Source organism: Vulpes vulpes, chromosome 13 (genome assembly GCF_048418805.1).
Source record: "Vulpes vulpes isolate BD-2025 chromosome 13, VulVul3, whole genome shotgun sequence".
Classification (NCBI taxonomy): domain Eukaryota; kingdom Metazoa; phylum Chordata; class Mammalia; order Carnivora; family Canidae; genus Vulpes; species Vulpes vulpes.
In genome coordinates this window covers 14124135-14145068 of record NC_132792.1, presented here as the reverse complement: position 1 = coordinate 14145068, position 20934 = coordinate 14124135, and the positions used below count along the sequence as shown (strand labels likewise).

The following is a 20934-nucleotide window of genomic DNA, read 5'->3' as shown; positions in this document are numbered from 1 at the left end:
TCCCCTCCTTCCTTTATTCTTGATTACATCTTCCAAGTACTGGCCATATTTCCTGAGCTTTTCGGTCCAAACTAATCAAACACGGTGGCATAAAGAGAACTTGGGTCATTACATGACCCAACCAGGTCTGTTTACGGAACAGTGCTGCTCAGGACTGAAGTCACTCACTTTCAAAAAAAGATGAAGATTGATGTCTTCTGCCAAAGAAGCGCAGGTCAATGTACAGGGAAGGGTGCCTGTCATCTTTACTTCTGCCCTATGATTAAGGTGACTCTTCATCCTGGTTTCCAGTTATTGTCTCAGAATAATTATTCATAGAGCCTCTTTCACTCTCCAAAGTGTCCTGGTTTGGGTGATAAATCACACGGTAACTTTATTGGTGACCCACCAGGGAGTGCTGCATCCAAATGTAGCGCAAGACATATTGAAAGTGGGGGCAGGAAGACCAGAAGACCAGGGTTTTAAAAACCCCAACTCCAGGGGCGCATGGATGGCTCAGTTGGTTGGGCATCTGACTCTTGACTTGGGCTCAGGTCATGGTCTTTGGGTCCTGGGATCTAGTACTCAGCAGGTAGTCTGCTTGTCTCTCTCTCCCTCTGCCCATCCCCGACTCACTCTTGCTTGTTCTCTCTCTCTCAAATAAATAAATCTTAAAAAAATAAATAAAAAACCTGACTCCACCACTGGCTCTATGGGCTTAGATAACTCACTTCCCCTTTCAGATCCTCAGTTTTCCTATCTGCAAAATAGGCATGGTTCCTGCTTTGTTCTTTTCACAGACAGGTGGTGAGGAATAAGTCGCATATTGGTAGGGAAGTACTTGGTCAGCTTTGCACCAAGAGCAGATGAAAGCTCTTTCTATGATGACAAAATAGACTAGGAGCCCATTATTTCATAGCTTACTAGGAGGGTTTTCCTTTATGCAGATGAAGAGACTCCATTTTATTCTTTTTTTCCAATATTAAAATTTATTTATGGAAAAGTCATACTAAATATAAAATTTAAATTACATGTAGTCACACATTTAACAAATAACATTCATAAAAAGGAATAAAAACACGTAAACCTAAAAATATTCTAGAAAATTTCATGGCAGGTGGACAGCACAGTGGAGATACTCCCTGGTATATATTTGTTAGGTTCCTCAGCTTACAGTGAGAACAGAGGCATTCTTTAATTTTAGTCTCTGGATTTACCCACTACATGTATTTATCAGCAAAATGCTTTCATAGCAAAGAATTTTTTTTTAACTTTATTTGACAGAGAGCACAAGCAAGAGGAATAGCAGAGGGAGAGAGAGAAGTAGACTCCCCACTGAGCAGGGAACACGATGTGGGGCTCAATCCCAGGACCCCTGGATCATGACTTGAGCTGAAGGCAGATACTTAATCAACTGAGCCACCCAGGAGGTCCCATAACAAAGAAATTTCAACGATGGTTAAATTTCTTTTTTTTGTATATATTTTATTTATGTATGACAGTCACACAGAGAGAGAGAGAGAGAATGGCAGAGACACAGGCAGAAGCAGGCTCCATGCACCGGGAGCCCGACGTGGGACTTGATCCCGGGTCTCCAGGATCACGCCCTGGGCCAAAGGCAGGCGCTAAACCGCTGCGCCACCCAGGGATCCCCCCGATGGTTAAATTTCTATCTAAAGCCAGTAACATAAGTGTTGAACAAGGTCTGTCACATTGGTTCTACAGAGACATTATCTTTCCACCTTAACTGAAATATTATCTAACTACATTAATTAGTCCCCTGAAAGCTGACCATGAAATTTTTCTTTCATAAAATACATATTTGTTTTCTACTAAAATGAAGTAAAGACATAGATCATACTTAGGCTGCAAGTTGTCCTTGTCTGAGTTACTTAATGTTTCTGCTTCTCAGTTTTTCATCCACAAAAGAACGTTGGATGATACCTCTATTTCCCAACTGACTTTAGAGTTCTGGGTTTTTTTGTTGTTTTGTTTTTAAAGATTGTATTTATTTATTCATGAGAGATACGCAGAGAGAGGCAGAGACCTAGGCAGAGGGAGAAGCAGACTCTGCAGGGAGCTGGATGAGGACTGGATATCCGAACCCGGGACCACGCCCTGAGCCAAAGGCAGACCCTCAACTGCTGAGCCACCCGGGCGTCCCTAGAGTTCTGTTAATTCTATAATAAGGAAACAGCAAAATGCTATATGAGACTCCACTTTAGAAAAGAGACTGTCCTAGGTAACAAATGACTTGTTCTGCACTTGCACTTGACACTATACAGATGCCATCATGTAAAGTGCCAGGTTCTTTGTGGATTCTTTCTCCCTCCTTCCCTTTCCCACCCTAATAAAGAATCACCATGAAATTTATCCCGAAGGAATGTGGTTGATCTTTCTGGACACTGATAAACAAAGAACTTGATGGTCCCAATCTTTTGTGAAGATGCGCATTCTTGGTCACTCAGCTTGGTGTTTCCTTGGACATTTATTCTTTTGTAGCTAAGAAAAGCCCCAGAGCTGATCGCTAAATCTCAGTGACTGAATGCATTGGATATCTCACTAGAATTGTTTTCTAATGCAGAATCCTGTCTTCACCTTTTCACCCATATCCACTTCCCACAGAGATGATGGGCAAGGAAGTATGACTTCCTTCCGTGACATGGCGTGCTTCCTTGGGCAGCTCAGCTGAGCTCTAGTGCCTGTTAAACCCATGACTGAGAAGGGGTCACCACTATCCATGCAGCACATTCCCAGGTTTGCTTGCCAGAAACGGGCAGGCACCCAGGGCATCAGCTCTATTTTCTCTATGCACTTCCTGAACAATTAGTGGCCCAATGCCATTAGAGATATCATTTGTTACATCGTAAACTCTGCAAAGGATTTCAAAGGAAGCAACTCGGGAGTGCAGAACAATGAGCAATGAGTCAGAAATGTGCCTGTCCTTAGATCTTCCAGGATATGATTTTATGAAGTCTGTTCTTAGGGTTTCCTCGTCAAGTAGAGGAAATCCAGTGAATGAGTTCAAAAGCTTTAAAGATATCCTCTCAAATTAAATTATTTCTTCTTCTTCTCCTTCTTTAGATGTGGAAGGGAGATGAAGAAAAAAGAAAACTCATTCATTCATTCAGCAAATATTTATTGAACTGCCAGGTTCAATGTTTTAGATGCATGGAAGAGAGCAGTGATTACATAGAGAAAGCACTGCCTCATAGAGTTGACAGGCTAGTCAGGGAGAAAGACACTAAATGAAGAAACAAGTAACCATAAAACAGAATATCAGGCAATCATAAGTGACTAGGGTACAATTTCTAGGCAGGGTGGCCAGGGAAGGGAGGAGGGGGCACTGGCTTCCTGATCCCAGTCACTACTTTTTTCAATCTAAAGCCCTCCAGCTTCAGCCAAAGGGCTTTGTCTGCTTTCAGGAAGCCCCTTCATACAGGAAAAACTCTTTGAGCCCCAAAGCACACCCTTCAGATGTGAGAGGACTTTCAACAATCCTCTCTCAAGACAAGAGCTTGGCAAAGAACGCCAGATTGTCTTGCAGCAAAATCTCATTTTTGAATGTCAACAGCTAAATATTACCCTAGTCTATCTCTTAGCAGTCTCAGTGACAAATGATGTTCCCCCGAGCAGATACATGGCTCAGGCGAACTGAGACAAAAGGTAAACTGAACATTTTAAAAGATATCACACCCTCACAATTGCTAAGCTCCTACTGAGTGCCGGGCGCTACGCTAGCCCCTTGCAGAACAAGGGTAAATAAGGTCTGGTGCCCTCTCTCAAAGACAGATCTAATAGGGTCATCTATAATATGAAGAGTTGGGACCACACTGGTGTTTCTCTAGAGGATGCTATGTGCATTTAGGACAGGACACTTTTTTAGTGTGCAGAATCTGCCATCCTACACTTTGTAGGGCACTCAGCATTCCTGTTCTGTGCTGCCCTAGTTTGCCGGGGTTTCTGTAATGAAACACCACAGACGACGTGGCTTAACCATCACAAATTTGTTTCTCACAGGTCTGGAGACTGCAAGTCCAAGAACAAGGTGTCAACAGATGTGGTTTCTCCTGTAGGCCCCCTCATGGGCTGGTAGATGGCTGTCTTTTTGTCATGTCATCACATGCCTTTTCTCTGTGCTTGTGCATCCCTGGCATCTCTTCCTCTTCCTATAAGGAGATCAGGCCTGTTGGGTTAGATTTCCATTCATATGACCTCACGTAACCTGAATTACTTCTTTAAAGGAAGGTCCTTAATGTCCCTTAAAGGAAATATGCTTCCAAATACAGTCACATTGTGGGGGTAGGACTTCATACAGGAAATTTAGGGGGATACGTTCCATCCATAGTACTGGCCCACTAACTCCTGGTCACATTAACCAAAGGAACCAAGGATAATCAAAAAGTCCAGCTTAGGGATCCCTGGGTGGCGCAGCGGTTTGGCGCCTGCCTTTGGCCCAGGGCGCGATCCTGGAGACCCAGGATCGAATCCCACGTCGGGCTCCCGGTGCATGGAGCCTGCTTCTCCCTCTGCCTGTGTCTCTGCCTCTCTCTCTCTCTCTCTGTGTGACTATCATAAATAATAAATAGAAATTAAAAAAAAAGTCCAGCTTATTCTCAAATGTGTCCTACAACTCAAAGAGGACTTCCTGATCTGATGTTCTACAATATCGAGAATTTCCACATTTACCTTAAATAGTTACAAAGGCCTGTTTGCCTGTCAATTTGGGCTATAATTTTTTTGATAGCATTTTTTGGCAGCTAAGACGGTCCTCTGAGGAAAGTGCTTTCTTCCCTGACTCCAATGGAAATCCAATGCATTAGTTTTATCATTAGGGATGATAATCCAATCTCTTTCAGAGCTAGCCCAAAGCACTATGCTATCAGGGATGGGAAGATACACTCAGAGCTCTTTTATTTATTTATTTATGATAGTCACAGAGAGAGAGAGAGAGAGAGAGAGAGAGAGGCAGACTCCATGCACCGGGAGCCGGACGCGGGACTCGATCCCGGGTCCCCAGGATCGCGCCCTGGGCCAAAGGCAGGCGCTAAACCGATGCGCCACCCAGGGAGCCCTCAGAGCTCTTATTTACAGAATGCCTGCCTAGATGGGCTCCATTGTTCACAAGTGACTATCATAAAAATCAGTAACATTCTGTTCTGAGGTCTAATGAGAAAAGTATTTAATGAGAAATTTAGAGGGGAGATGGGTCTCAGGGGAACTGAAAGCTGAGTTCTAGATAAAAGAAGAAAATAGAGGGGCACCTGGGTGGCTCAGCCGGTGAAGCGTCTGACTCTGAATTTCGGCTCAGGTCTTGATCTCAGGGTTGTGAGATCTAGCCCTGCATCAGGCTTCATGCTCAGTCCAGAGTCTGCTTGTGATTCTCTTTCTCTGTTTCCTTCTGCCCTTTCCCACCCCTAAAATAAATAAAATCTTTAAAAGAAAAAGAAGAAGAAAATAGAGCATGATCCCCCTGCCAAAATGCAATTATATTAAATTATTACATTATTAAATTTAAATAAAATAAAATTATATTAAATTATTACATTAACCAGGAGTCTTTTTGCATGTGATTTCCATATTAACACAAGCCCCACATACTCAGTATTACAGTGCCAAGCATAGTCATATGAACCTTCCATATATGCTCTCATTTGGTTTAATATTGTTGAAAGGGCATTACAACAGATAGATATTTCTTCAGCTCTTCACTCTTCCTCAATAACCCTACCAAACCCCAAATTTCCAAATGGTGTCTTTCTCATCCAGGTTCCTGTATAATTTGAGGCCAGTTTTGTAGGTTTTGATGGCTCTGTGATTCTGAGAACTGGATCTGGCCCCAAGAACTAGAATTCTTCTCTATAGCCAGGAATGAGCCCTACCCAGTCTTGTGTTTTAGTCTTCTGGAGGAAGGTTTACAGCAGGGTGGGTGCCAAGATGAGGACATTTGAAGACAACTAGCCTTAGAGAAAAATCTGTGTCCAAGGAGGAGAAGTGACCCCTAGTCTCTCTTCCTCTGTGGAGTAAGAGACAATAGTCTCTCTTCCTCTGGTAATTAATTCCAAATGATTCACATTAGAGAGAATCCATAATCCTCATAATCCTCTGTTATACCCAGCTTTATTCTTGTTAAACCTAATTGGTACAATATCACTTAATGTTTGCATCAAGACTCTGAGATTACACAGGATTTGGTCACTGCAGTCACTTATATTTTGCGACACTCTCCAAACAGCTGTCTCTAGGGCCACCTGCTGACACAGTTTAGAATCCTGAGCATTTAATATCACTAAGGAAAGATCCATCCGGAGCTATTAGGAGAGAGACACAATCTAGGATCTGCTCTGTTGATCCCCTTGATTTGACTAGAATCCAATCATCCTGGACATTTCTTCCTCCTCCCAACCTCTACACCCAGTATCCCACCTACCTTTGAAAAAGATGTTAGACTCTCCTTGGTATCAGTTCCAACACAGGCAAACCTAGCATCATGGATGGATGGCTCTTGGACCTCTGATACTTTTGGTGCTCTGTGTCAGTCCATACTTTCTCTCTAAGCCAAGTCTCTGCTCTGTTTGACTCCATCCTGGAGGCATTGACTAAGTGCAAAGATCCGAGGATTTGTGATTGTTGCAGTAACATTTCTCTGTACACACCCCCAGGCCAAGTAATAGAGGGAGAATTGGAAAGGAAGATGATGAAGAGAAGACAAGGAGCCAGAGATCTGCTGAAAGCACCAGAAAGCCTACCACTGAAAGTCATGAAAATAATTCTCAGAACTCTGGGGAAGATGGGTATTGTCCACACCTCGGCAAGTTACTGAGGCTTAGGGAAATCCAATTTCTTTGTAAAAGGTCATAGATCTTGTAGGTGAGGCAAATAATTTGCTGATTAGAACATCACACTGCCCCTCACAACTTGGCCTTGCAGCACCTGCCAATTAGTGATTTCATCATTCTAACCACCTTCCCTTTTAAAACGCAAATTCCCTCGCAAAGAATAAAACCCGACAACTGACAATTTCGTGCAAGCTGTTACGATCACGTCATCAGCTCAGTACTATACTGGTCAGCTCAAATAGAAAAACACCAAACAAAATGCCACAGACTGGGATGGATTAAACAACAGACATTTATTTTCCCGTAGTTTTGGCGCCTGGAAGTCAGATCAGGGCACCAGCATGGTGGGCTTCTGGTGAGAGCTCTCTCCCTGGCTTGTTGGGAAGCTGCCTTCCAACTGTGTCCTCACATGGTGGGGAGAGAGAATAAGATCTTTGTGGTCTACTCTTACAAGAGTACTAATAACCCCATTATAAGGACCCCACTCTCATGACCACCTCTAAACGTCATTGCCTCCCAAAGGCCCTGTGGCCAAATACCAATATGTTAAGGGTTAGGGCTTCGACATATGAATTTTGAGGGGATGTAACTCCATTTACAGCAAGTACCAAGCCCCTTTCTTAGACACAGGAGAATTTTTGGGCTGCTTAACCTATCCCAGTACCGCCTGCTTTAGACATTTCTTAAGTGAATAATAAAGTCCTTATGGTTTAAACAACTATAAGTAAGGTAGTCTGTAATGTGAGGCTAAAAACACTCCCAGAGAACCCAAGTAGGGACAGTTGCAACCGTTACTCTGAGTGACATGGATGCCTGGAAACAACCGTGGTGGGGAAGGGCAGAGGCTCCCTCTGCTAGTGCCCTGTATTAGCCAGCCAGGGGTGAGGGCAAACTATCCCAACCCCTGCTCATGAGGGCCCTCGCAGGAAGTCAATAGTGGGTGGCACAAACATTTGTTGAATAAATGCATGAAACAACAACAACAACAACAAAAAACCAAGGGAAGTGGAAGGAGAAATAAAAGGATTTGATGAATTTTTCCCAGCTCTGCAATAGGAGATACCCCAATTGCCTTCCAGACCTTGTATCCTAGGAGTTTATTAAAGCATCAATATCAATTGGCTCCTACTCTGTGCTATGTGCTTGGAATGTCAGACTGAGACGGGATTCTGTGCTCAGCTCACCTGCTACCCTGGGGGTCAGATATCTACACAGCCTACTACAATATAAGGATGCAATACAATTGAGCAATACATTTTGCTCATCTGATGAGCAAATTCACTCATTTATTCATTCTTAAATCCAGTCTCAGATGTGAAATGGAAGGCAAGAACCCAAGGGGAGGTTTGCTTGTGGCTGGAGGCTGACTACAGCTTCTTCTATCCACCCTACTGAGGACTTGTCCATAAGAGTTGTCTGCTTTGGGTGCAAAGGTCCAGGATTTTAGACTTCTGCCTCAGTCATTGTAGTGGGCTGCCTTGGAAGAGTGTGACTTTGGGAGAGGCTGTTCTCTGCAAGTGAGGCAATCCCTGAGGGGGGCTGACAGCTGAGAGCTCTCTGCTCATAGCACTCCCAGAAGTTGGACAACAAGGCTTTTCTATTTATTTTTTCTTAAGAGGGAGGAGAGAGAAAGGGCAGAAGGAGATGGAGAGAGAGAGAGAATCTTCAGCAGGCTCCATGCCCAGCTCGGAGCCTGACATAGGGGTGAATCTCACAACCCTGAGATCGTGACCTGAGCCAAAATCAAGAGTTGGACACTTCACTGACTGAGCCCACCCAGGTGCCCTAACAAGTCTTCCTAAAAGGGAATCTGAGTGACGCATTTCTGTGTTCATCAGTCATGGACAAGGGGTCTGGCTTCTCTGACCTATTTCCTATCATTGTTCATCTCACCTATTTTGCTCCTTACTGTTTCTTGAGCATGTCAGGCACATTCCCATCTCAAGGTCTTTTCCCTTCCTGTTCCTCTGTCTTAATTGCTCCTCCCTTAGATAACGGTATGGAGTTTGCTTTCTCTTCCTTCAGATTTCTGCTGAAGTATCTCCTTATCTGAGAGAACATTCATGACCACCCTAAATAATACACCTTCCTCGGCATGGGGGGGGGCGGGGAGAAATATAGATAAATAGACATGGTTGTGTTGCTTATTGATGGTCTCTCCCACACTATTTTGCGTACTGTTAAATCCTCAGTGCCTAAGGCTATACAGTAATAGGCATATAGCAGGCTCTCAACAAATATTTGTTAGAGTCAGATACTGTGCTAGGATCTAAGATAGAAAGGTAAGCAAAAACAGCGATGAACTCTGCCCTCATGGATCTTGACAAAATGACAATCATGCAAGTAAATATAAAGTTGCAGTCATAGATGGGCTAAAATGGAGAGAAATGCGGTGCTAAAAGGGCATATAACGGGGATTTGACCCTGTCAGGAAGGACGTGGAGAGCTTTGTGAGGAAGTGATATATGAGCTGAAGTCTAAAGGATGGATAGGCTTTGACTAGATGAAGAAAGGTGACAGATTCAAATCTATCTTTGCAAAAGATAGCACTCTGAACTCATTGGAGAGATTGGATGAGAAAGGGCAATGATGGCCATCTGTAGGATTGTTAGTGTGCTACAGAAATCTTACAGGTGAGGGTGATGGTTGTCTGAATTGAGGGTGGCCCAAGTGGTTGGAAGAAGTATCTGGATTTGATAAATCTGTGTGAAGTATATAACAGAGGAGGCTTATGGATTTTTAAAAAATATTTATTTATTCATGAGAGACAGAGAGAGGCAGAGACATAGGCAGAGGGAGAAACAGGCTCCCTTGTGAGGTGCCTGATGTGGGACTCAATCTCAGAACCCTGGGATTACGACCTGAACCAAAGGCAGACACTCAATCACCGAGCCACCCAGGTGCCCTGAGGTTTATGGATTATATATATGGGAGGTCAAGGAAAAGGGAGATGACAAAATGGGCTTCTGGTCTTCTGTACAACTGGTTAGAGGATTGGGAGAGAATATTGGAAGAGGAACAGGTTTATTTTGTGTTTGTATCTATATATGGGAGAAGAAAGTGAGAGAGAAGATCTTGACTTTTGACATTTTGATTTTGACGTGCTACTGAGACCTCTAAGATAAGATGTCAAGTAGAGCATTGGTGGTAAGAGTGAAGAGCTCAGAAATGTAGCCTGGGCTGGAGATACAACTTTGTGAGTCATCTGAATAGGTGGTGTTTTAAGATGTAGAAGTGAATAAGGTTGCCCAGACAGAGGATATTTCAGGTTAAGAGAGAGGTCCTGGGATGGCATTGAGGAACATCAACATTTTGAGAAGCCTGGGCTTGCAAAAGTGACTGTTGGGACTACTAAAGTGTTGGAGGACAAGGATGACGTAGTGTCACTTCAAAATAGTGTCTCTATTATCACCATATATAAGATACACCAATGTCTTGGGGTGGTTCAGTTGGTTGAGAGGTTGAGCATCTGACTCTTGATTTTGGCTGAAGTCGTGATCTCAGGCTCCTGGGAATGAACTCCAAGGTGGGCTCCAGGCTCCGTGGGGAGTCTGCTTGTCTCCCTCTCCCTCTGCCCCTCTCTCTCTAAAATAAATAAAACAAATCTTAAAAAAAATGATACAGTGATGTTGTACGTCCATGTTGTTTTCTAAAAGTCTTCATTTATTTTAACGGTAAGAATATAATATAGGGTAAAAGATAACTAAAGATTAACAAGACTCTGTTAAAATGAAAGTGTTTCCCAAAGAAAAGAATCCTCAGCACTCCTGAAGGAGGATCTAGGAACTGAAAAATACCAACACAGAGGTCAATGGTGATCTTAGTGATTTATTGCTTTTCGTGCAGGAGACATGAGCTAAAACTTCAGTAGGAAGCCACGAAATGGAAACATTGTGTGTGTGTGTGTGGGGGGGGGGGGGGGAGCCCAAGAACTATTTTGGGATGGAAATGGTAGAACTGAAAGGTTAGTTGTCCTGTAAGGATTCCAAGAAATTGGGAAGGAGAGTGAGTCCCAGTAAAGGGCTCGTTTTGAACGTGGACCAGCCCTCCGTGGTGACAGGAGGGGACAGTGCCCGGGGCGCAGACCTAAGTACACTTGTGGGCTCGATATGGGATATGGGGGAGACGAAGGGATTGCCTTGCGTTTTCTCTGTAATGAAAGACCAGAAGTTTAAATCTTTCTCCTTGTAAACTGATCGTTTTGTGCGTGGGTGGATGCGTTAGCCGTCCAACTGTTGCACACAGAGCTAAATATATATTCCCGTTCACAGCGGTGGCAGTGGCAACCACAGGAGCTTAATAAATGCTCCATTCATTTTTCTTGTCCTGGTGACGTTAAAGCCAACGATGCCCTGATGGCAAGGGAAAGTATTCGCTCCAATCGGGGCCCTAGTATAAGGCGCCTGACAGGCGTGAGGCGTGAGAATCAAGCGGACAGACGTCAGACAGCGGAGGGAACGACGTCCACCCGCCCGCTCCTTCTGGTCCGGGACCCGAAGAGTTAAGGCCAACGAGACCCGGCCATCCCCGCTTCCTAGAGGGGCCCCGGCGGAGCCTTGCGGGGGGCGGCTAGAGGGGCTTCCGGTTTCTGTCTTCCGGGCCCGAGAGTTTAGGACCCCGGGTTGGTGGGGTCAGAAGGAGGTGGGGGCTCCTTGCCCCGGGACGGCTGGGCCTGCTGGGGTGCTGGGCGCCTCGTGTGGCCCCCGGAACAGTGAGTCCCTTCTCGGGGGGAAGGGAGCCAAGGGCTGCGGGCTGGAGGAGTGGCCGCTGCACCACGCAGACCGCCGTTTCGGCCCGGAGAGGGGTCGCGCGCTGCGAGGGGCCGAGGGCCAGCGGCTCTCCCCTCCCCCACCCCCCCCATCGCCCCCCCTCCGCGCCCCCCGTCGACCCTTAAAGGAGCTTGTCGGCTGAAGAGCATCTGGCCTCCTGGACCTGCACCCCCGCGGGGCGCCCCAGCCTCTGCCACCTGCCCACGGTTCCTAAAGCTGAGCTTCAGGCCGTGCATTTTCTCGGGAAGACTTTTTTATCCTAAGCACCTCTCTGCAGGGTGACATCTCGGGGACGGCCCTGCAATACCATTTGTGGCCTGAGTTTGCTACCGTTTGGCTGAGCCAGTGTTCCTGAGCCCCTCCCCCCCCCCCCCCCCAACTACCAAAGTTAAGCCTTTCTGAGCAGGAAAATTGCTGCACGGGGCTCTGTTACCCTGACTTGTACTTGGTTTGTAAAGACTCGGTTGGAACTAGATAACTCAGATAGCAAAACATAGTGCTCCCTGTGAACAATTTTCCTTTTTTTTTTTTTTTTTTTTTGCCCCTTTTAGGTATGTGCCCCCCCCCCCCCCCCAAACGCTAGGGCTATTTGTAATTTAGACTAGTTCTATCTTTTCCTGTAACAAATCCGTAGTTGCTGCGGGTGCTTAGGGAATGCCAGCTCCGTTTGGTATCACGTCTATAGAAGCAAATCTTTTTTTTTTTTTTTTTAAATCCAGTTAATGTTTTCCAAAATAAAGGTCCTCTTCGAGATTTATTTGCGGTTTAGGCTTATGTCCAGCTCCGCTTCCTGCTCTGGTTTACTGCAGTGGATTAGAGTGTGAAAGTCCGCATCCGAACAGGCTTGGGACTGAAGTCGGCTCTGCTACTTTCTGGTTGTGTGACGTTGGGAAAGTTTCTTAATGTCTTTTTTCATCTACGTGCGGGTAATTGGTCATAGACCTCCAAGGGCTATTGTAAAAATCAAATGAGAAATATGTGTATTTAGCTCACTTCCTGGCACATAATAGGCAGTGGTAAAGTGAAAGTTACACCTTTTAAAATATTCTTCCAAAACCAGATTTTTTTGTTTGTTTGTTTTCCATGTGTGCCATCCTTATTTGAGGCTCTTGTTTTTCCCAAATAATGCTGTTCTCTATATCCTGAAATGGATTGCAATTACACATATATCTGCTTTCCAGTGATGGATCAGCCCCTAATAGTAGGTCAAGAATTGTAATTGGCTCCAGAAGATAAGTGTAGCCTAAAAGGGATATTGTGATTATAATAGACAAAGAGTCAAGGAAGAGCTCCCTCATTAGCTTCCCTTTTATATTTAGGGGTTATCGGCTATAATCATTCTAGCTCTGCTTTATCCTATCCTTTTTCTTTTTCCTTTCCTTTTTTTTTTTTTTTTTTTTTTTTTTTTTTTTTTTTTTTTACTGGTTATATAAATTCTAACTTTCTTTTGAAATTGAAGTTCAAATGTTTCATCCTCTGTCAAGGGTCAGTTTATTCTTTCTAAACAGGGTGCTTTCTCTTTAGCTGCTTCTTATACCCTCATATCCCTTTTCTTTTTCTTTTTAGTCTTGTTATTGTTACCTTTCCCAAAAAATACCTTGGTGTTTTCAATTAAAAGTGTTTCTGAGTAAACAATGAGTATTAGTGTTTATTCTGTTTTTGAAGTTTGTGCCTCAGACTTGAATGTTAAGATTTAATTTTTTTATTGTTATTTCCTTAGAAGTAGTAAATTGGGTTAACCCTTAATGCAGAACACTTGCATCTGAGATAAGATTTCTTTCCAAAAAGACTTATAAAGACCATGTTTCTTTTTTTCAGTCTGGTGCACAAAACATTTTGTGCCTCTGGTTGTTAGGTTGCAATGGTTGGGGAGGAGAAAGAATACATTTTAGCCAAGGCCCCAAGCATAACCTGTTTCCTTCCACAGGGTTTCTGAGCCCCACCTTGGCTGTGACCACTGATGGAGCAAGAGCAAAAACTGTTGGTCTCAGATTCTAGTGGCTTCCAGGAGAGGGAGAGTTTGAAAAGCCCTTTTACAGGTGAGGGATCAAGAAGATTATCTGAATCCACTGGAAATTCAATGTAAGATGTACCATGGAGTGCTATAGGTTGTGTAGAAAGAACAGGAAATTTGAATGGGACAAACTTTAATTTGATTCCTGCTCTGTTGCTTACAAGCTATGTTAACTTTTATAACCTCAATTTTCTTATCTTTAAGAAAAATAAATATCTGTCTCATATTTTTTAGGATTAATGAGATACTATATGCCAAGCTATTGTTCTTAATAAATAGTAGGTATCATTGTTATTTCTCTATTTTCTCAGATTTTAAGTAAAGTATTGCCAAGTTTTCACTTTAGAATGTGTCTTATTCAGTTTCTTCCCTACTCAGATCCCCTTTTTTAAGTCTTCTAGAATAAAGCTTAATGTTTTTAGATCAGTAATCCCTTTTGGCAATTGCTGATAGCTGTTTAAATACTTCCTTACTGTTATTAAGCACAAAAAAATTCACCTGCTTCTAATCAACAGTAGAAAAAGTAAAACTAGCTTTAAACACTTTTTTAATATAAAAGAATTTTTAAGTTTTTACTTTGTTATTCCCTCCCTTCCACTGCAATTCAGAATTTCTTTCCCTGGTAGAGACTAGGGAATATGTTTAGAATATTTGTTTATTCTTACAGGAGGTGAAAGTAAGAATAATTTGGAAACTGTTCAACACCATAACTCCAAGGCAGAGAAAGAGAAAGCCTCAAAATGGTCTAAAGGAGATGGTCTGCAAAATTGTAAGCATGAGGATACAAAAGAAATTCCATTGACATGGTCCCAAGGAAATGAGATCTGGTGTAATGATTCCTATGAGAATGATGGCAAGTCAGAGAATCAGGGAAATTCTACAGGAAAAGAAGAAAAACCCAGTCACTGGGGATGGGACCCAGGGGAACACTGCAGTGCCTCTGTCCAGCAGAATTCAACCTTCAAAGACAAACCCTATAAATGTTCTGAATGTTGGAAAAGCTTCAACAACAGTTCCCATTTGCGTATTCACCAGAGGACCCACTCAGGAGAAAAACCTTATAAATGCTCTGAGTGTGGGAAATGCTTTAGTAACAGCTCTCACCTGATTCAACATCTGCGAACACACACAGGAGAGAAGCCCTACCAGTGTGCTGAATGTGGGAAAAGCTTCAGCAATACCTCCCATCTAATTATCCATGAGAGGACTCACACGGGAGAGAAACCCTATAAATGTCCTGAGTGTGGAAAGAGCTTTGGTAGCAGCTCCCACCTTATTCAGCACCACAGATCACATACTGGTGAAAAACCATATGAATGTCCTGTTTGTGGGAAATGCTTCAGCCACAGTTATGTCCTGATAGAACATCAGAGGATTCACACTGGAGAAAAACCTTATAAGTGCCCTGACTGTGGAAAGAGTTTTAGTCAGAGTTCTAGCCTGATTCGCCACCAGCGGACACACACAGGCGAGAAACCCTACAAGTGTTTTGAGTGTGGAAAAAGCTTTGGTTGTAATTCGACTCTCATAAAGCATCAGCGAATTCATACTGGAGAAAAACCATATCAGTGTACAGAATGCGGGAAGAGTTTCAGTCGAAGTTCCAACCTAATCACACACCGGAAAACCCATGCAGGAGGAAAGCCCTATGAAAGTTCTGAATATGAAGAAAGTTTGAATCAGAACTGTAGTGTGATAGAAGACTGCAGAATCCAGCCTGGGGAGAAGCCATACAAATGTTGCGAATGTGGAAAGCGTTTTGGCCTCAGCTCCCATCTTATTAGACATCAGAGAACACACACGGGAGAAAAACCTTACAGGTGTTCAGAGTGTTGGAAGACTTTTAGTCAGAGCTCCACCCTGGTGATTCACCAAAGGACACACACAGGAGAGAGACCTTACAAGTGTCCTGAGTGTGGTGAGTGCTTCAGTCAGAGCTTTAATCTTATCAGGCACCGGAGAACTCACATGGGAGAAAAACCTTACAAATGCAGTGATTGTGAGAAATGCTTCAGCAGAAGTGCCTATCTCAATCAGCATCGGAAAACTCACATAGAAAAGTCTTTCGAGTCTCCTGAAGTTGAAGCTTTTCCTCATGGGTGGACTTGGAAAAACTGTCCAGGGGAAATAGCCCTCATCTCTTTTTCGGTCCCAAACCCATCTTCCTCTTGAGTCCCAAAGCCTGTTTGTATTTATTTTTTCCTTTTCTTACTGGACCATTACAATTAAGGTGTTGCTGTGAAGTTTTTTTGGTGTGTTTGCCATAATGTCTGAAAAAAGTTAACCTCCCAGGTTAGAGAATGTGAAGGCCCTGGTCCCCTGTTCATTACATCTGCCCAGTGAGAGATGCTGCCAATGAATGAGAAGAAATGTTTTTTGATTGAGGTAAAATTGGAATCGCTTGAAAGGAAAATATAAAGAGAATTCCTGGAAATAAGGACATCTGAGAGCTTGAATCTGAGCTAGTCCTTGAATTTTCCTATTTCCTCTTGCCTGATTGGGTGGCAATAATTTGTTACTGGCCTCAGGGATTTATCCAGAGAAAGATTCTTTTTGAACAATTAATGTGATTTCTTGGCTGTTTTGGTAGGTCTTAAGAAAAGACTCAGTTTTTTTATTTTTTTAAAGATTTTATTTATTCATGAGGGACACAGAAAGGCAGAGACACAGGCAGAGGGAGAAGCAGGCTCCATGCAGGGAGCCTACGTGGGGCTCGATCTGGGTGTCCAGGATCACGCCCTGGGCTGAAGGTGGCGCTAAACTGCTGAGCCATCCAGGCTGCCCAAGACTCAGTCTTTTTTTTTTTTTTTAAGATTTTGTTTATTTATTCATGAGACACAGAGAGGCAGAGGGAGAAGCAGGCTTCATGGAGGGAGCCTGACATGGGACTCGATCCCAGGTCTCCAGGATCATGCCCTGGGCTGAACTGCTGAGCCACCCGGGCTGCCCAAGACTCAGTTTTTAAATGCATTTTTATTTGCTGAAAATAAACCATTGAATTTAGAACTGTATTGTCGAATACAATAGTCACTAGCCACATGTGGATATTTAAGTAAATTTATATTAAGATCATATGAAATTTAAAATCTGGTTCCTTAGTTGCCCTAACCACTCAAGCACTCAAGAGCCACACATACCTGGTGGCTGCTGCTGTATGGGATATCATATAAAGTTCCTTCTTTTAATATTATTACTCTTTTAAAAAAGATTTTGTTTATTAATGAGACACAGACAGAGAGGCAGAGACATAGGCAGAGGTAGAAGCAGGCTCCCTGTAGGGAGCCCGATGTGGGATCTGATCCCGGGGTTATCACACTCTGAGCCGAAGGCAGTTTTCAACCACCGAGCCACCCAGGCATCCCTCAAGATGGTTATTCTTGGCAGACTCATAAATATTTCTTATAAGACTGTAGGAAATGTGCTATGAGGTTTCTGCTCTCCAAGAAGAATTGCAACGTAGAGTAGAAATGGGATAGAGGTACTTGGTCGAGAGATTGGCCCATCCTAATGGTTGTATGTCTTATGTTCAGCTGTCTTGGTAATCTAGTGATATGATGCCATGGTCTTGGCCAAAACCAGACTAAGAGGTAGAATTCTTGAATTCTGTTTTAAGAATTTTTGACCAATAGTCTTTTCCCCTTAGTTTTCTCATTACATAATTCTTGGTTAGATCAGATCCTGGTTCTTTTTCTCATAATTAACCCTCTGCATCTGAGCCAGTGTGCAGGGACAGTTTGCTATTGAGATTCCTTAGTTCCAGTCTTGATGGTTTTCTTTTGCCTCCTGACTTACGGGGTGTGTGGATCTTCCCTGTTTGTCCAGTGGGAATGAGGATTTATCAAGCATTAAGTTATTTCCTATGCTCCTAGCCCCTATTTTTTCCTGCCAGTGCAAGGAGTAGATGTGTAGGGACGTTGAGACTCCTGAATTGCTCGGGATTTCTAGTCTCATTTTTGGATTCAAACTATATTTTATGAAGACTGTGTGGAATACAGATTAGGAATGTAGAGCCAGAAAGGGTTCATTAGAGCTGCTGCAAAGGGCTGTAGCCGGCAGATAACTGAATTGCATGGGGAATATTTCTTCTTTCATGATTGTAGTATGCCTGATACTAGTGAGGCAGTTACGTCATTTTGTATTGTTATAGGATTGAAAAGTAAAGCAAAAGTTAACAAAAGACTTAAGAAGCATTTGGGGTGATTTTCTGCTTTTGAAAAGAGGGAGAACATAATTGGGTGGCATTGGCTTTTATGTGACCCTCACCTAGGCTTCTTTTTACCTTTGTATGTTAGGAAGGATTGTCCAAATTATCTTCAATTGTACTATCTGAGGACAATTGTTTTCAGTAACTTTTTACCACAGACAACTAAGAGTTTGATTACTGTTTGATAATTAAATTTGGGCATTTGCTATTGAGGCCAAAATTCAGAGGCAAGGCAGGAGCTTTTGGGGCGGTGTACCATCACCAACCACAGTATGTGTGGCAAGTAGCCACTCTACCTGCTTCTTCATCTGTAAAGCAGGGATAATGGCTGTCTCATGGGGTTCTGTAAAGATTAAATAAATGTTTGCAAAGCAGCTAGCACAGTACTTATGTCTAAATACACGGTAATTGGTTATTATTGATTGAAATAAGTTGAAAAATGTCCTCCCCATATTTGCAGAAGTAGCAGTACTACCCCAACTTAGTCCTACTTGTGAATTCTTTATGACCAACTTCAGGAACTCTGCATAATAAGGCTTGAAAAGCACATAACTATATAGGGTTTCAAGTTTGCAGGCTTTTGAAAACCCATTTATTTGATTTGGCTAATTGGATTTTTTTGTCATTCTTAAAGGATTCAGTTTAAGTCAGGAAAGAACAAAATAGCAAGTTCAACTTAAGTTAATTCCTGTCTGAAGAGATTAACAACAGGTATAATTTATATCCTATCAGCATCACCTACTCTATGTTTTATAATTGGCCATGATTATAGAAAACCTGTTTCACAAACCTCAATGTCTATAAACATCTATGTCTATAGAATCATATATGTTCACATTTTAGATGGGTTAAGATAGGCTCCATGAGTAAAACGATTTAGTAAGCATTATTGTCTCTTTAAACTGAAAACTAAGAAAACAGAAGAGAGATTTGTCACTTATGAGGAGAACATAATAGTTAATAATATTTGATGCTTTTGCCTCAATTTCATTGATCAGCAGGTAGATTTTCTTATTTAGCTCCCCAAGAAGTAAATATTCTGTATTCTTTATTTTTCTTGCCAGCACAAAGAATAAAGCATTCTTTTTTAAAAAAGATTTTGTTTATTTATTTGAGAGAGAGAGGGAGCACAAGCAGGGGGAGGGGCAGAGGGAGAAGCAGACTCCCCATGAACAGGGAGCCTGATGTGGGGCTCAATCCCAAACCCCTGGGATCATGACCTAAGCTGTAGGTGGATGCTTAACCCACTGAGCCACCCAGGCGCCCCAGTAAAGCATTCTTATTTAAGTGATTTGTTTCATAGTTTCTTTTTAACTAAAGGGAAGACTCCTATCTTTTTTTCCTACTCAAAGAAGAGGCTTATATTTTTTTTCCTTTCAATAGAAAGAGGAAATCCATGTCAATGCATATACTCACAAACGTAGTGGTAAATTCACTCCCTACCTGCTGTAGAGTCTACCAGAAGGCATGCAAACAGTGAGTTTCTTATCATAGTACCTGAGGTGAAGATTTGCTCCCATCATTCCAAGTCATCCAAGTTGGATCTACCAAATGCGTCTTTTCCTTAGTGCTGTATGAATTTCCTCATTGATGGTGACAGGTAGTGGAATATGATTTGTGACTATCGCCCCTCATACATTGTAGTCCAGCGTGTTCATCTTTGCCCGTTTCACTTTCTGAAATCATGGTAGTGACAAAACTGTTATTGTTTCTTGATTCTGTATTTGAGTTTATATAATTCCTTTCAAGCAGTATGGTTGGTCATTCATTCAACAAAAATTTACTTGATGCCTAATATGTGTTTAGAAGTTCATATGACCTTGGGAGGGGGAAATGTAAGTAAAGACAGGTAGGAAAATTGTGCAGCTTTTCAGATGACTGACATCTTGCCAACTTCTGAACTATAATTTATGCTGAACCCTCTGTCTTCAAATCTAATAATTTGATAATCCAGGAAGCTAGAAATAACAGTATATTAAAATGGGTTAAGTTTGCTCTGTGAAAACACAAGCTTAGTGAAGTTAGACACAGTGCTTTGCACATAGTGGTTCTCAGTAGTTACAGAGTGGATGTCCAATGCTCACATGTTTTATGCTAATGCCCAAGAATATGCTCTTCCAGCATATGCCTTCCCATTAGACTGTCAGTTCCTTGAGTGTAGAGAACACTACATCTGAAACTAATGATGTACTATATGTTGGCTAATTGAATTTAAATAAAAAATTTTTTAAAAAAGAACTACTTGGACTTTTCCTCCTGGGTCGCAGGCACAATTCCAGTAGATGGCGCTAGAAGCTGCTCTAAGATCTAGGGTAGTGATAATGATGCCCACAATTGTGAAGTACTAGGAGGAAATAATGGTTGGGAAAAGGGCTGGCTACTTAGTGCAGTACCTCCCGTCACCTGATTCAGAGAACGAAGTGCACCCCAAATCTAGGAGATGAAGGTAAATTCAGGTTTGGCAAGTGGTTGAATACCTTTTTGTTTGTAAAATTGATGTAAAAAAAAAAGCACACTGGAAACTTACAAAAATACCAGGTGACACCGCTCAGAAGACTAGAATCCTCATCCTGCCCATCCTACTGCCAGCCACAATTCAGTGAAAAACTTGTATTGTCAGCTGCAGGGATGCAGGGATCGATGTTTTACTGCCACACTGTTGGGGGGTGGGGTAGTGGAGAAATGTAAGGTGTGGTCATTACCATCACCAGAGGCTACACCTGGTCACTCCTACTAATTCTTCAAACCTCAGCTTAAGCATAACTTCTTCTGGTAGGCCTTCCTTGACCTCTAGGTTACTTTATATCTTCTTACCCTCTGATACAACATTTACTTGCTTTTTTTTGGATGCATAGCACGTCCTTAATTACCTGTATGCTACTGTCTTCTCCATTAAACTCTGAACCCCCAAATGACAGGTACTGTGTCTACTTGGTGCAGTGCTCTACTCCTAACACCAAGCACAGTGCCTGACACAAAGTAGACACTTGATATGTGTTTATTCCATTGAACTGCCTTGATGTATATACTCTGGCTTTATGAGCAGTATTCAAGAAGAAAAAGAAAATGACAACAAAGGTTCAAATTCCAACTGGAATTTACAAAAGATTATTTAAGCACCAAGGGGAT

General features: G+C 42.6%; 1 protein-coding gene across 1 annotated transcript; it reads left to right on the top strand.

The window, feature by feature from the left end:
- The first annotated feature begins 11371 nt into the window (after positions 1–11371).
- ZNF572 (zinc finger protein 572) lies at positions 11372–18900 on the top strand. The gene is made up of 3 exons (XM_025993438.2): positions 11372–11529; positions 13515–13626; positions 14269–18900. The coding sequence occupies exons 2-3, from the start codon at positions 13548–13550 to the stop codon at positions 15771–15773; spliced, it is 1584 nt and encodes a 527-aa protein (XP_025849223.2). The 5' UTR covers positions 11372–11529; positions 13515–13547; the 3' UTR covers positions 15774–18900.
- Positions 18901–20934: the final 2034 nt, after the last annotated feature.

Excerpts from the sequence above, each read along its gene's own strand:
- ZNF572 (XM_025993438.2), top strand. The coding sequence starts at position 13,548 with ATGGAGCAAGAGCAAAAACTGTTGGTCTCAGATTCTAGTGGCTTCCAG. Across the intron at positions 13,627-14,268 it reads TTTGAAAAGCCCTTTTACAG|GAGGTGAAAGTAAGAATAAT; the intron begins GTGAGGGATCAA and ends TTATTCTTACAG.